Source organism: Octopus bimaculoides, chromosome 3, assembly GCF_046866305.1.
Source record: "Octopus bimaculoides isolate indiv1 chromosome 3, ASM4686630v1, whole genome shotgun sequence".
Taxonomy (NCBI): Eukaryota; Metazoa; Mollusca; class Cephalopoda; order Octopoda; family Octopodidae; genus Octopus; species Octopus bimaculoides.
Window position 1 is genome coordinate 33,828,858 of NC_142930.1, and position 14,831 is coordinate 33,843,688.

Here is a 14,831-nt window from a genome sequence, read left to right on the forward strand (position 1 = left end):
GTTACGACGTCGTTTCCCTGTTTCTCTCGAACACTTTTTACGGAAAAGGCCGATCTTTGGTAAAGATCGCCGAAGACACTTTTTACGGAAAAGGCCGATAATTAGGAACTCGTACCGAAAGATCGCCCTGTTCTCTTCTTCCACTGTACTAGAACGGTGAGAAATGTTCAAGAATGAATTTAATGCCAGTTATAGTGTATGGAATTACTAAGCAGCGAATAGCAACAAATTCCCTTCATTTAAAATCGCTGGACTTTCCTGCTATAGGGAAAGTCAAAAACCTGATACCGACCTTCTGAAAATATCAGATTTATGCTTACGAAGAAAAAAAAAAGGAAATTAAGAAAGAAAGAAGAAGCAAGTTCTTTAGTGTACCGCAATAAATAATCAATAAACAAATATCGATAGCATGGCCAAAAGAATTGAAACTTTAAAGCTCACTTGGTGTACAGCAGCAGAAGTCTGCAGTATTGTATCTTCATACAGAGTCAGATGAAAGGATTAAACTTCAATAATAATAAGAAAACAATGAATATCAATTCTCATTGGGTTTTAACTCAACGAGGATTTTTGTAAGTGTGCCGTTGACTAGTAAAATACTAATGCAATCAGCTACAGCAATACTGATCGAGCCTGTACTGTACGACTTCGGTGAGTTAAATGGTGAGACTATAACCAGCAGGATAGAACCAGGACTGGATTAAAGATCCATGGAGGCCCTAGGCACTTAAAAGATTTTGGTGCCCCAATATATATGTAACTCAAAATATAAACAATAATAAGGATCTTTCTGATTTGACGGGCAACGCTTTTCATTTATGTTTTATGTAGTGTTTTTGGTACCGAAACATTTTCAAACTTCGTATACTTGTATATTTTGTGTTATAGAACAGATAAAAATTTTGTATTCGAAGTTATTTCATGTAAAAAATTGTCGTATTTCGGTAATTTCAACCAATCACTGACGTCTATTGAGGTGAAAACAATTACGCCGTGGAATGTAAACAACATGTTCTAACGGTGTCATGGGATCTTTTCCCTTGAATAAAATTAGTGCCGTAGTTTGTCAACAACAACTATCCGTGGTACTGTTATTTATGACATCGTTCGTGCGTTTGTACTGGTTTTAGCTTTAGGGTTTTAGGGTTAGGGTTCGGGTTTTAGAGTTAGGGTTAGTTTTAGGGTTACGGTTAGGGTTATGATTATTTTTGCCATAACCTCACTCATAACCCTAACCCTAATCCTATAACTTATAACCATAACCATAACCCTAACCCCAACCCTAACCCTAAAACCCTAACCCTAACTCTAAAACCCGAACCCTAACCCTAAAACTCTTACTAGGGAATAATGATATAATTAAATAGGGAATAACACTCTTGACACCGGCAAAAATTATTGTTTACAAAAGCAGGAGTAACTGTATTCAGCTGAATAGACGTCAGTGATTGGTTGAAATTACAGAAATACGACAACTTTAACATGAAATAACTTGCGATGTACAATTTTTTGTTAAGAAAGCTAAGAGAAAAATATGTTTTATATGACACATTCTACCAGTATCCCAAGTTTGAAAGTGTTTCGTTAAGAAAACAAATGGTGCCCGTCAAATCAGAAAGATCCAATAATAAACCAATAAATTTTCGTTTTTCAAAATGAAACAAAATTAACAGTAAAATGGAAAATTATGTTTATTTTTGTATACTTCCACATTATATTTGAAAAGTTCTCTCGTACTTTTTTTTAATTGCAAAGTCTTTGATCAGATCCTCAATATGACACCATGAGCACATCGGGTCATATAAACCACTTCGAATATTATTTTAGCAAATTTAAAATGATGTGTGTTTTATGTGCCGTAAACCATTTACCATTTCTGTGGTGTCCCCATCTTCCCTTAATACCCTAAGCACGCGCTTATTTTGCTTAATGGTTAATCCAGCGCTGCTTAGAACTTAGGCGGTCAACAGTAAATACTTTGTGGTAAATTATGACCTTGAAACGTCAACTAATATCCAATTTGAAGCGTGATGATGTTAGAGTCTTCGTTATGTAACTCATTTATACGACTACTAGCTGAGTATCCCGTCGTTGCTGGACATTTTCACATTAGACTGCCTTTGCGGGCTTTCGGAATGGCACACCCATATGTTGGATTTTCTCCATTTTGACGGGGATTTAAAAATTTTTTGCCCACCACATCTTTACAAACGATAGGGGTGAGGAGGACTTCTTATGAAAATTTTTTTGAAAATTTATGAATCCCCCTTCCGGATCATTTTGGCCAATTTTTTCTTTTTCTTTTTTTTTTTTCACTACGCACTTAAAAACGACGGAAGAAGCCTTCAAGATTAAAAAAAAAAGAGCGAAAACTCTTTGAAAATTGGCAATCATCAGTACAATCCCCACTTCCTTTATTTTCAAACAGAAAATGAAACATAATTTAAAAGCAATCGTGAAATCTTTTTTTAATTTCTTCATTAACCCCGCCCCTCCATAAACCCTAAAATTTCGAAATTATTTTTAATCATAGTTTTAAGATACGGATAGTCCGATTTTGCGATCTGTTTCTGTTTGTAATTTCAAAATAATTTTCAGACGAAAAGGTGTGTGACTTAAGGGAGATTTAGTTGTTGTTTTTAGCACATTCCACGACCACCTGCTACCTTCCTCGTGTCTTTGTCACTCTGACATGTATTGACATTTTTCAGTATTTTTCTCCTCATAAATACATTTCATAGAATGATGATGCAGTAGTCCATTGCTGGGATTTAAGCAACAAAAACAAAAAAAAAAAAATTGTAATTAAAATTTTTAACCCCCACCCCGCATGAAGTGAGTCCGTGTGTGTGTGTGTGTAAGAATTTACTAACAGAAAAGTATGCTATTAAAATAATCTTATATTCTTTTATTTGTTTCAGTCATTTGACTGCGGCCATGCTGGAGCACCGCCTTTAGTCGAACTAATGAACCCCACCCCCAGGAGGTATGTTTTGTAAGCCTAGTACTTATTCTATCATTCTCTTTTGCCGAACTGGTCAGTTACGGGGACGTAAACACACCAACATCGGTTGTCAAGCGATGGTGGGGAAACAAACACAGACACACAAACATATATATTCCATGGGCTTCTTTGAGTTTCCGTCTACCAAATTCACTCACAAGACTTTAATCGGACCGAAGCTATAATAGAAGACACTTGCCCAGTGGGTCTGAACCCGGAATCATGTGGTTGGGAAGCAAGCGTCTTAACACACAGCCATGCCTTTTTAAATCACTGTCGCCTTAATGAAATTCTTTACAAACATATTTTTTGTTCGCTTACGACGTTGAGGGTTCCAGTTGATTCGATCAACGGAACAGCCTGCTCGCGAAATTAACGTGCAAGTGGCTGAGCACTCCACAGACACGTGTACCCTTAACGTAGTTCTCGGGGATATTCAGCGTGATACAGTGTGACAAGGCTGACCCTTTGAATTACAGGCACAACAGAAACAGGAAGAAAGAGTGAGAGAAAGTTGTGGTGGAAGAGTACAGCAGGGTTCGTCACCATCCCCTGCCGGAGCCTCGTGGAGCTTTAGGTATATTCGCTCAATAAACACTCACAACGCCCGGTCTGGGAATCGAAACCGCGGTCCTATGACCGCGAGTCCGCTGCCCTAACCACTGGGCCACTGCGCCTACACACCGAGAAACACACACATACTCAGCGTGAGCGATATACTTTTATAGAGAGTGAGAAGAAATGTGGTAAAAATGTATAGAGAGGTGGAAAGTTTACCATGAGAAAAACGAAAACTGAAAGAGATAGACAACTAGAGATCTTTTCTGTTGCGGTCACAGATTTGGAAATTTTAAAATGAAGTGAAAGTTTTAAAATTTGGTATATTGGTATACTTTTTCTCGCTGAATCTGAGTTTGTGATACATTTATTTATTTTTTTTTTTTTTTAATTAGAAAAAGTTACAGAGATCCGATAGAATAAGTACCAAACTGAAAATAATGTGGGTCGATTCGTTCAACTAAACCCTTCAAAGTGGTGCCCCAGCATGGCCGCAGTCCAATGATTGAAAACAGTAAAAGACAAAAGGAGTGGGTATTCAGTTAGAAGGAAACCCACATCTTTTGTCTGACACTTTTGTACAACTCCCTATAAATGTGCTGAAGGGGCACATTATGAAGAAATTGGTCTTTAAAGGCTTTTCCTATCAGTCGCAAAAGACACTAAAATATACACTATACTTCCATATCTCTTCAATTTACACTTTTCAGCATAATTTATAACCATACAAGTGTGAAAAATACACAACAACTTAGGTCGTCATGCCTCGTTATTCTTCTCCTCCTTTCTTGTCTGACTAACCGTAGATCAGCTGTGACTAAGTGGGCCTATGGTTAAAACGTTTCAGCTATGACCATCCTGTCTTTTATCCCGGGTATTGAGGATATAAAACTGCTACACTATCCAGTCTATATGAATCCTTCACTTTTCACAACGGTTGAATGTAATTTTTAGGAGGATTTGGCTACTATTTCTAAACAGGTCGATAGGGCACGTGAGAATCTTTTTATATATATATAAATTTATAATTCCAATCATTACTTAATATACACGAGGACAATGAGGTGAATAACTAGCCAGGCAGCTGGAATAGCTAGCAAGCTAACTAGCTAGCAAGCTAACTAGCTAGCGAGTTAGACAGACAGACAGACAGACAGACAGATAACCCTATAACGGGATAACCTTGTTGCAGAGTTGTCTCCTCTTCCTTAGAAAGCCATGGCTGCTGTGCGGGCCAGCGGCAGACGTAGCATCAATAAAAATGCACTCGCGAAAGAAGAAAAAGAACATTTTCGGGCTATTAACGAACAGCCTGTCGATGATATAACATTGGAATTTTTTTACCAGCCTCACACGATTAGTTTGTTGACATTGTGCATCATCGGTCTACTTTACGTGGCTTTCATGAGGTGAGTCTAATATCTTTATAAGCCGGTCCTTTAAACTACATCTTTTCTAACATGGAATTCTATGAACGATTTTTTTCCCCCCTTTTCCTTTTGTCAAACTCCCTTTGTTAACTCAAAGTTAAGCCAAAATTTGCCTGATAATTAACTACCGTAATATAAAAAATATTCCTTTCGTTATCAATTTCACATCTTAGTGGACATACTTCGATTTATATTTACATGTTTTCATTTTCTTAAATGTTTTATTCCTCTACGGAAAAGAATCCCGTGCAAGTCTCACTGCCCCCCCCCCCTTTTTTAAATTTTTTATCGTAGCCATACTATATTTTAAAAGTCATCTCATCATATGATGAAGTTCTGCTGTTTCGCTAAATTACAACAGCTCATTCACGTGTAAAACGGCAAAATATACACTTTACTATAATACATGACGCCATCAGTCACCCCATTATATCTTGTGCATTCATTCTGTCGCACGCGCGCGTACAAGCACTTGTCATCTAATTCCGTCGCTTTAATTTACCTTTCCTGTATAACTTAACATCATGTCTCGGTAAATTAAAATTTAATTCAGCTCGTAGATAGTGTGTGGAGGGGTTACTTACGTTTTCTATATTGCTGTTGTTTGTAACCCTACTTTCAGCATTGATTTCCCGTGTGTAATGTATACTTTCACAATCACTCTATTATTATTTATCGAACCACGTGAATGCAACATAGATAATTAGTAAAAACCGATACGTTGATTCATGTTTTAAGTCACACATTGTCTGTCCACTTTAACGGAAACGTAACTGCATAATTAATAGTCTTATGACCAGAGTGTATAAGCACCCCAATCATTCCGTTTTTACGTTACCTCTGCCTATATATATATAATATATATATATATATATATATAGGCACTAGCTAGTCTTGAGTGGTCGATCCTAACCCTATCCCTTACCCGCGTGTGCAAATGAATACGTGTTTAGGGTTAGGGTTAGGATCGACCACTCAAGACTAGCTAGCGCGGACGCGCGACTGCGCGTTCGGGTCCGCGCTGCTTTAGTAGTACCATATATATATATATATATATATATATATATATATATATATCTACGAAGTAGAAAGAATAGTCGTACACACATTTTATACCCTTGTTTAATTAGTGTTGACAAGAAGTATGTCGAATATAGTTGAGAAAACTAAATTTATGTAAAATATTTTTTTCCTTTATCCAAAGCTAAACATATTATTCTTCGTAAATCCAAAACAAATTTACCAAATTTATTTCAAGAAAAGCTTTGTTTAATGATGTTGCTAGCTTTTCCTTGCTGATCGTTATTGTAGATGCTAATTGATAGTTTAAAAGGAGAAATAAATTGGTTCAATGTTGAATCCTATGACATTTTTTTTCTCAGTACCGTGTAATTATTCTTAACACTGGAAATGCTTACTTATAAATTTTAAGGACATCTTGAATTATAACTAAATACACACACGTGTATCACCAGTGATTAGTTGAAAAGAGTACTATAATCTATTTTATAGATAAGAGAATCTGAACAATATTTTCAATTAATCCTTTCTAAAATTTCGTACACAAAACTGTGACTGTATAGGTTCTAGATATATACAATCGGAAATACTTGTTCATTCGAGATGGCATGTGAATTACAAGGAGAATTTAGTCATATTTCTTTTATATAATATAAACATCAGGATCAATTTGCTTCGCTTACGTGTAGAAACAATTTCATAGTTATTCTTCACAAGTTATGCTGATATTTTTCACCCCCCCCCCCCTCCCGCTTTTATTCTCACGTGTTCACTTAAATAAAACCACTTCAAAATTCGTGTTTAATGTAAATTTTTACTTTTTTGTTTTCATTGTACTATATTTATATTTTTCATCATACATGAAATCAGATTTTGGGATAGAAAAATTAAAATATATATTATATATTCATTCAAATTACTTGTATAATTTAATTTCTTTATCAAGCTGGGAAACGCGGAGTACTTGCTATACATATTCTTACGAGTTTGTACTTTTAAATCTAACAATGTCGAGATACAAAAAAAAAAATACGTACTTTAACTACGATAGAACATACAATATATATAACCTCTAAGATTCCTCATGGTGCCCCTTCGACCTTAACGTAGTTTCAAGGGCTCTTTAACACCACACACATTTATGTAATTGATATGTACGAAGTTTCAAACCTTTCTAGAGAAAAATTTTGTATTAAGTATATAAATAATGAATGCATATATTGACCCTCCTCCCTGATGTCAGTGTCATGTTTGGTATTCTTAACAGCTTGTGTACTATATTAGAGAGCATTAATTGCAAATTGAAGTCATCTAGTTGATTAATTATTGATTAGATTTAGGGTCTCTAAAATACTGTACGGCAATTTAAATCAAGCCCATATTCTATCGTTGTCAACTAGTCACTTTTCTATAAAACAGTCGTTTCTAACGTTGATATTTGACCTCAAATCTTCAGAACTAGCTATTTGTGATGCTTATGCCTTTCTCGACCGCATAAGCAGCATATGTAGAGGGAATAGTTTCTAGATTATTAGAGAGCAGATTTCAGGTACTTTCCTAATTGTTGCACTTGGTTATATTCTGTGGTCATCTGTAAAATATAGCCATTTTTTAATAGCGTTATTCTGTAAAATTAAAATTAATAATATCGGTGAAATCTGTATTTCCATAGACATTCTGTGATTTTAAATTCAATTTCGAAAAATCAAAACTGAAAATAAACGGCGGGAAAGTTGGGTTGTGATTATCCGGATGGTGTTTTTTTTTCGAAACCTACATTTAGACCTAATTTTATTTCTATTAATATGTAACGTGTTCTATATAAACATCGCTATCTGGTTCGGCATCGAGATTTAATTTTTTTTATTCTTTAGTAGGAAGTGATACAGAGAGTAGATAACCGAGTGATACTTAGAAGATAATTGAATTCTAATTAATGATAATGATGAACTGTTAGGGCAAAGAAGAAAAAAACTGGTTTGGTAGATATGGAATGTTGTATGCAATTTCATTGTATCCGCGGAATTTGCAAGTAATTAAGATGCAATTATAATTTCGAAAGCCCTGTTAAAAGTATCAGGTGGTGACAATCTGGCCAACACCACTAATGAACTAACTCTTAATTCATGATGTTTAACAGCTGTAGTTATCTGGACGTTAAAATAAGAAAATAAACTGAAACCATAATTGTGTTAAAATTATTCAAATAATTGCCGTAGGCCCAGAGTATAAAGTGATATAGCCAAGTAGAAATAGGTTTTGGATTTTTAATACATCTATTACTTGACATAAAACTCTTCCCCTCCTATGCTTTATCATGAAACATGTTTGGTGCAGTCGGATTAGGGCAGAGCACTTTCAACCAATGTTTCCCCAAAGCTGTACCTTCAGTGTGTACTGTTTAAACAAATTTTATAACTTGTGCACAAGGGAAAAAAATGTGTGCTCACAAAGTTTTCAAGACAGAATCAATTTTTTAAAAAATTAAAGATCGTTACTCATCTTGATATGCCCATGCCTTGCTAAGAAATACAAAATTTGCACCAAGTGAACTTCTGCGCACATCTACAGCAAATAATTAAAAGAGAACATTGCACTTTAAACATTTTAGCATTTTAGAAAAGAATACAAAAGAAATTGCACATTTCTCAGTTATCTATACAAAATAACTGGAATTTCTCCAGGGGATATACTAGTTTTGAATATTCAATTATATATTAAAACACTTAAATCAGCTGTATTTATTACATAACAGCCAAAATGCCCGCACATCGCATTCTGCAATTTGTTTTTGTTTTTTTTTAAGAGACTGGTTATAGATAAACTGTTCAAAGAAAAAGAGATGGAGTGGTCATGACTAGAATATTTTTGATCATGATTTATTGATCAGTGTTGACTTGGGGTGAAAAATTTATTTATACAGTACAGTGAACTGGGCCAGAAATGAAATATCGTGATGTATGCAGTAGAACACAAAATCCTTTTGGTTTGTTATTCACCACTTCCTCAACTTCACAGATTATGAGGGTTATAGTTAAAAGTATTTGTTGTTTATAATACTGGGTTAATTCTTTCATGCAGATTGTTTGATGGATGGTCTCTAGCAGATTGGGTAGTTCTAAATTGGTGGTTGTTATACCCACCACCCTTATTATTCTTTCCCTTCTTTTGGCCTCTGGGGGAGTTGCTTTCTGGGGTTTAGACAGTCATACAAATCCCAGTACTGATTTCAGTCTGCTATTTATTTTATCAATTTATATTTGTCAAACTAAATTATTGGCATAAAGAGGCACAACTGTCACATATGTATATGATAATGAGCTTCCTTACAGTTTCTCAATACCAGTTTTCAGTCACAAGTTATTTGTCAAGCCAAGGCTACTGTAGAAGACATTTAAGGTACTGTACAGTGGGATTAAATGCAGAACTATGTGGTTACATTGCAGACATCTTTACAAGAAACTTATGAGGTTTATTATTTGTTTAGAAACCAAATCAGTCCTTCCTTGCTCTTCTGCCTCAACCATCTTTTTTTTACTGTCCTTTCATGGACCAGACAGGTTTTACCTTTTCAGAACTTATATTTGGCATAATTCCTTCACACACCTTTGTTATGTATTTAATCTCAAACAACTGAAATAGATAAAGCAAAACTTCTGATGTGCATACTTTGTTTGATTTTTCATAATCAGGAGATCCCATTAGTGATAACCCTGTTGACATATATTTTGTTTCTCAAGGACAAACATGACATGATTTCAACCAAGAATTAAGATGTGCACACACACACACACACACACATACGTTAAACTGGTACTTTTATACACTTGACGTGTCAGATCTTAGACACCTAAAAATACCTCTTATTCTTGGCAGAAATGTAGTTTTCTGTGTTGTTCTTGGCAGGATTTTTTTTTTTTTTTTTTTTTTTTTTGGCATGTCTCGTGTTTTAGTTCACTATCAGACATCTTAATGTACCAATCAATTTGTAACCAAAGCTGGACTTGGAAAAGTTGAAATTAATGCCGGTAATATAATTGATGTGTAGTGTGTTGGCTAACCACTTGTGAATTGAGATCTCGCACAGGTATTTGTTTTTGTGGATAGGACAGTAATTATATTTAATAGATTGTAGCATAATTTCAGCAGTTTTACATTTGGCTTATTTTAGAAACAAATTACTCAAGTGTGAAGTAAAGATTTTCACCAAAAAATATGTAGGTTTGATTGAAATAATACTGTAAGATCTCCTAGAGAAGTGTGCTGTTTCACATCAATATTTCAGTGTTTTACACCCCCACCCAGTCTTAATGATCTAGCCACTCTTCACAGAAGTTATTTTTAACAATTAAGAGCTACTTCTCATTCTTTATCATTTACATCTTATATAATGGAATAGCCAAAACTAGCATACCCTGCAGAAATTCCACTGTTATTTTGAAAACTGTAAAATGCTGGTACTTTTTAGATGACCAAGAGATATTTGATTTTTTTTTCTGAAGATAGTGTAAAGCCTAATAGGTAGCAGTAAAAGTGGTAAAAGAGAACTTCTTTGAAATCTCTATTCTTTTTATACAGTTATCACCTCTTCAAACTTGGGGGTTGTTATCTAATTATTATCTTTATCTCTTTTCAAGAAGTAAATAATTTTAAGTATAGAAAGAAATTGAAAACCACATCTATACTATTTTGCTATGGTACATTTACATTTGTAAAACTTTTTAGCAAATCTGAATACATTGTACTACCTTCTTATTTTCATATCACAGAAAATTACATGTACCTGAACTTGAATGAAGTAATTATCCCAGTGAATGAAGTAATTTAACATCTGCTCCATTGAACTGTGAACTCTAAAAAAATATATATCAGAAATATATGGGTCAGGTATAGATAAGTACTGGAGTTGGTATGATCAACTAAATTCATAAAGGTAGTGATTAAGCTTGGCTGCAGTCCAATGACTAAAAGCAGTAAATAAATAAAGTGATATGTATGTGTGTATATTCTTTTTCTCTTTAATTTAATTTTGACCAGCCACCTGCTTGGTAGTAAAGTTGTGAAGAAAAGCATCTTTTGCTCATCACCCTTTAAATCTTAAATAGGTCTTGCAGATTTTTATTGTCCCAGATATTGTGATCATTTGTAACATGTGAATTAAGGAGTTGCATTTTCTCCCCAGCAACTGAAGTTCAATCACGCTTTGCTCCAGGTGGGTTGGTATATATCTTATTGCTCCAACAATAATAGTTATGAAGCTGACGTGTATGTATGGTACTGGATTTGCAAACACCTTACCAATGGTCCATAGAGGTCTCCTTTCTCTTGTATTTTTCTGACCACATTGGTGTCTAGAGGGCAGATGATTTCTACAACAGCATATTTTTTCTCTTTCTCTCACAGCAATAATGTGGTTGATGTCATATGTATGTAATGTATGCATGCAGTTCGCTGTTCCTAAAAAGAATTATTTCTCTTTCTTGATAATTCTAAATTCTTATCATGTTCTATTATACTTGATTATATATTTAATTGAAAATATTTCTTTGCTAGTCAATTGTCTCATGAAGAATATAAAAGTTGTGTCTATAGAAGATTATAGCTTTGATTTTATTTTCATGTAGATATATTAGATTAAGACTTCAATTTCATTTCATAGTTATAGTATTGAATACATAAGCTGCATCAGAATAATATTATAGATGAAGGTAGGCAATATTATTACTCATTCTTATCTTCATTCATTGTGAAATCTTATCTGGGTGGTGTGGCTTATCTACTTGGTTCCCATCTAGCAAATCCACTCACAAAACCTTGCTCAACTTGGGGTTAAAGTAGAAGACAATTGCCTAAGGTGTTGTGCAGTGGGACTGAACCCAAAATTGAATGGTTGAGAAGCAAGCTTCTTAATCACTTAGTCTGTGCATAGCAATGTCTGTGCCTATTTTAAAAAAAATTTTGACTAATAAAATATGTTATCAGGTTCAATCACTGAGTCCCCAACAGGTTGCAGATATGTTGTCTTCTGTTTCATCTACTTCAATAGTTTCTTTTTCTTTAAATTAACAATTTATGTCACCAACCTATACAAAAAACAACTTGCTCCTTTCTTCATAGAGCTGCACACATGGAATTTTTGTCTTTCCTTGCTTGTCTGTCACCCACTACATCCTAACCTTTAGAAGATCAAACTGAATATCAGCTGCATCATGAACCAACAAGACCCATTATGTGGTTGATCGATTTTTAAGAAATAGCAGACAAATATCTGTCAGTATATGTGCTCTACTGTCTTAAGAAACAGCAAGAAGATTGAATAATGTAGTCCATAACATGCAAAATGAGTGAATGGTCATGGCTGATGTGTGGCTCAACAATAACTTGTTGCTAATTTTGAATATTCTGCAGAGCTATAGGCACTTCCTTTCTTCCCAGTCTAAGTAACAGTAAAAAGAAAGTCATTTATTGTGTTTTTGCTTCGTAGTGGAAGTCTCTTTTCATAATGACTTCTTTCAACTCACTATGTTGGTATAATGAAATTGACCAGTTAATATTCACTAGTGGTGAAGATGAGGTGTAGTTGTGAAAGGGCTGAGTGAACATGATATCCAGTTGTGAGCTGAAATGTACAGCAGACTTCATTGTTTTGACATAGTGTACTTAATTAAGCACTATTCCAGTCACTTAGTGGTCATACAACTAGGTTTCAGATTTGTTATCTGAGGTAAAGTAACATCCTATCCAGAATCATTTTGTCTCAGTCTTTTAATTCATATGAAATTAATTGAGTGATAATCCTTAAAAGTTTGAAGATTAGAAGATACATTTATTTACTAGTTGAAGATGTGCTGGAATGCTAAATAAACCAAACCAAAGGATGGCTTATTTAGCATTCAGAGGCCTGATTGAATAGACTTGTAAAAGGTTACCCAAAGGAGATACAGTTGTCAAGTGAGAGCAGTAGGAAGTTTAGATAATTAATGAGTTTTTTTTAATTTAAAATACAAAGTTAGTCTGAATCTTTACATTAGAGACACAACAAGCACTCACCCAGCCACTTTGAAACTGGGATTAAATCCAATACAGCTGATTGGGATCTATTTTAAAACGGGGGCGCCAGTTTTCATTTATGTTTTATGTAGTGTTTTTGGTACGGAAAGACTTTCAAACTTCGTATACTTATCTATTTTGTGTTATACAACAGAAAAAAAATTTTGTATTCGAATTTATTTCATGTAAAAAATTGTCTTATTTCGATAATTTCTACTAATCACTGACGTCTATTCAGTTGAAAACATTTAGTGCTGTAACGGTGTATATTGTATTAATACCCTAACCCTAACTAGACTGTTAACCGTAACCGTAACCCTAAAACTAACCCTAACTCTAGAATCAGAACTCTAAAATTGTTACACACATAGATACGCACAGCGTAATTTATTATATAAACAATATATGCGTATAAATTACGATTAAACCGGATGAAATATGTCACAGGGAATAACATTTTTATGACCGCCCAGCAGTAACTCTATTGAGCTGAATAGACGTCAGTGATTGGTTGAAATTACAGAAATACGACAACTTTAACATGGAATAACTTGGGAATTCCTTTTTTTTGTTAAGAAGACTAAGAGTAAAAGATGTTTTATATGACACATTCTACCAGTGTCCCAAGTTTCAAAGTGTTTCGTTAGTGTTTCGTTAAGAAAATACTGGCGCCCCCGTTTTAAAATAGATCTGCTGATTGTTTAGTTGACAGCAATATATATATATATATATATATATATATATATATATATATATATATATATATGCTTTTACATGTTTCAGTCATTAGACTGTGACCATGATGGAGCACTGCCTCATAGAAATTTAGTTGAGCGAATCAACCCCAGTACCTATTTTCAAGCCTAGTACTTATTCTAGCAGTCCCTTTAGCTGAACCATTAAGTTACAAGGACATAAACACACCAACACTGGTTTTGTCAAGCAGTGGGGGGGGGTGCAAATACACACACACACACAACAGGCTTATTTCAGTTTCCGTATACCAATCCACTCACAAGGCTTTGGTCAACCTAAGGATATAGTAGAAAACACTTGCCCTAGGTGCCACGCAGTGGGACTGAACCCAGAGCCATGTGGTAGGGAAGCAAACTTCTTGCAACACAGCCATGCATATATAATATATTGGAGAGACAGACAGACAGGGTGGGGGTAAGAAACCAGTTATTTCTAGGACACGATATGTAGTAGTCCTCAAATTTTTTTCAGTAAGTTGGTAGATGAAGAAAGAATGTGATATTTAGTGAACATTTTGGGAATTTTTCTTTCCAGATTATTGCTGTTCTATGAGAGAAGGATTGGGTGAAGTGTTTGGTGTATGATCTGAGAGATAAGATGATGGGAAGAGGAGCAAGACTGTTTCAAGTAGGCCTGAGTGGGGAGGGATTTGCAGCTTACTAGCCCAAAGGAAACAACATATCCTTGTGCTGGTAAGTAAACAGCAATAATGTTATTTAGCAGACAGTAAGAGGTTATTTAATAGCAGTCAGAAAACTAAGAGTTTATATCTGTGGACAAAATCTGTAACTATCCTCTATTCCACTTAGCAAAAGAGAGAGAGAGATATGGTATTAGTGGTAGAGTGCTATACTAACCAGAAATTAATATGTAGTTTGTTTGTAATGAGATCAAATTTTTCTCATGCATATAGGAAATAGTTTGTAATGAGATCAAGTTTTTCTCATGCATATAGGAAATATTTTAACAGCCATCAGATGGTAATGATAAGTTATCAAGTCATATAATTATTA

The 14,831-nt window shown here is 34.6% G+C and overlaps 1 protein-coding gene across 1 annotated transcript in view; it reads left to right on the forward strand.

Moving 5' to 3' along the window:
- Window positions 1–4,758: 4,758 nt before the first annotated feature.
- Window positions 4,759–14,831, forward strand: part of LOC106870932 (phosphatidylserine synthase 1) — a 58,420-nt gene continuing 48,347 nt past the window's right edge. The window contains exon 1 of the mRNA XM_014917172.2: window positions 4,759–4,971. Within this exon, the coding sequence (XP_014772658.1) occupies window positions 4,781–4,971 (191 nt within the window). The 5' untranslated portion in view covers window positions 4,759–4,780. The remainder of the gene's footprint in view (window positions 4,972–14,831) is intronic.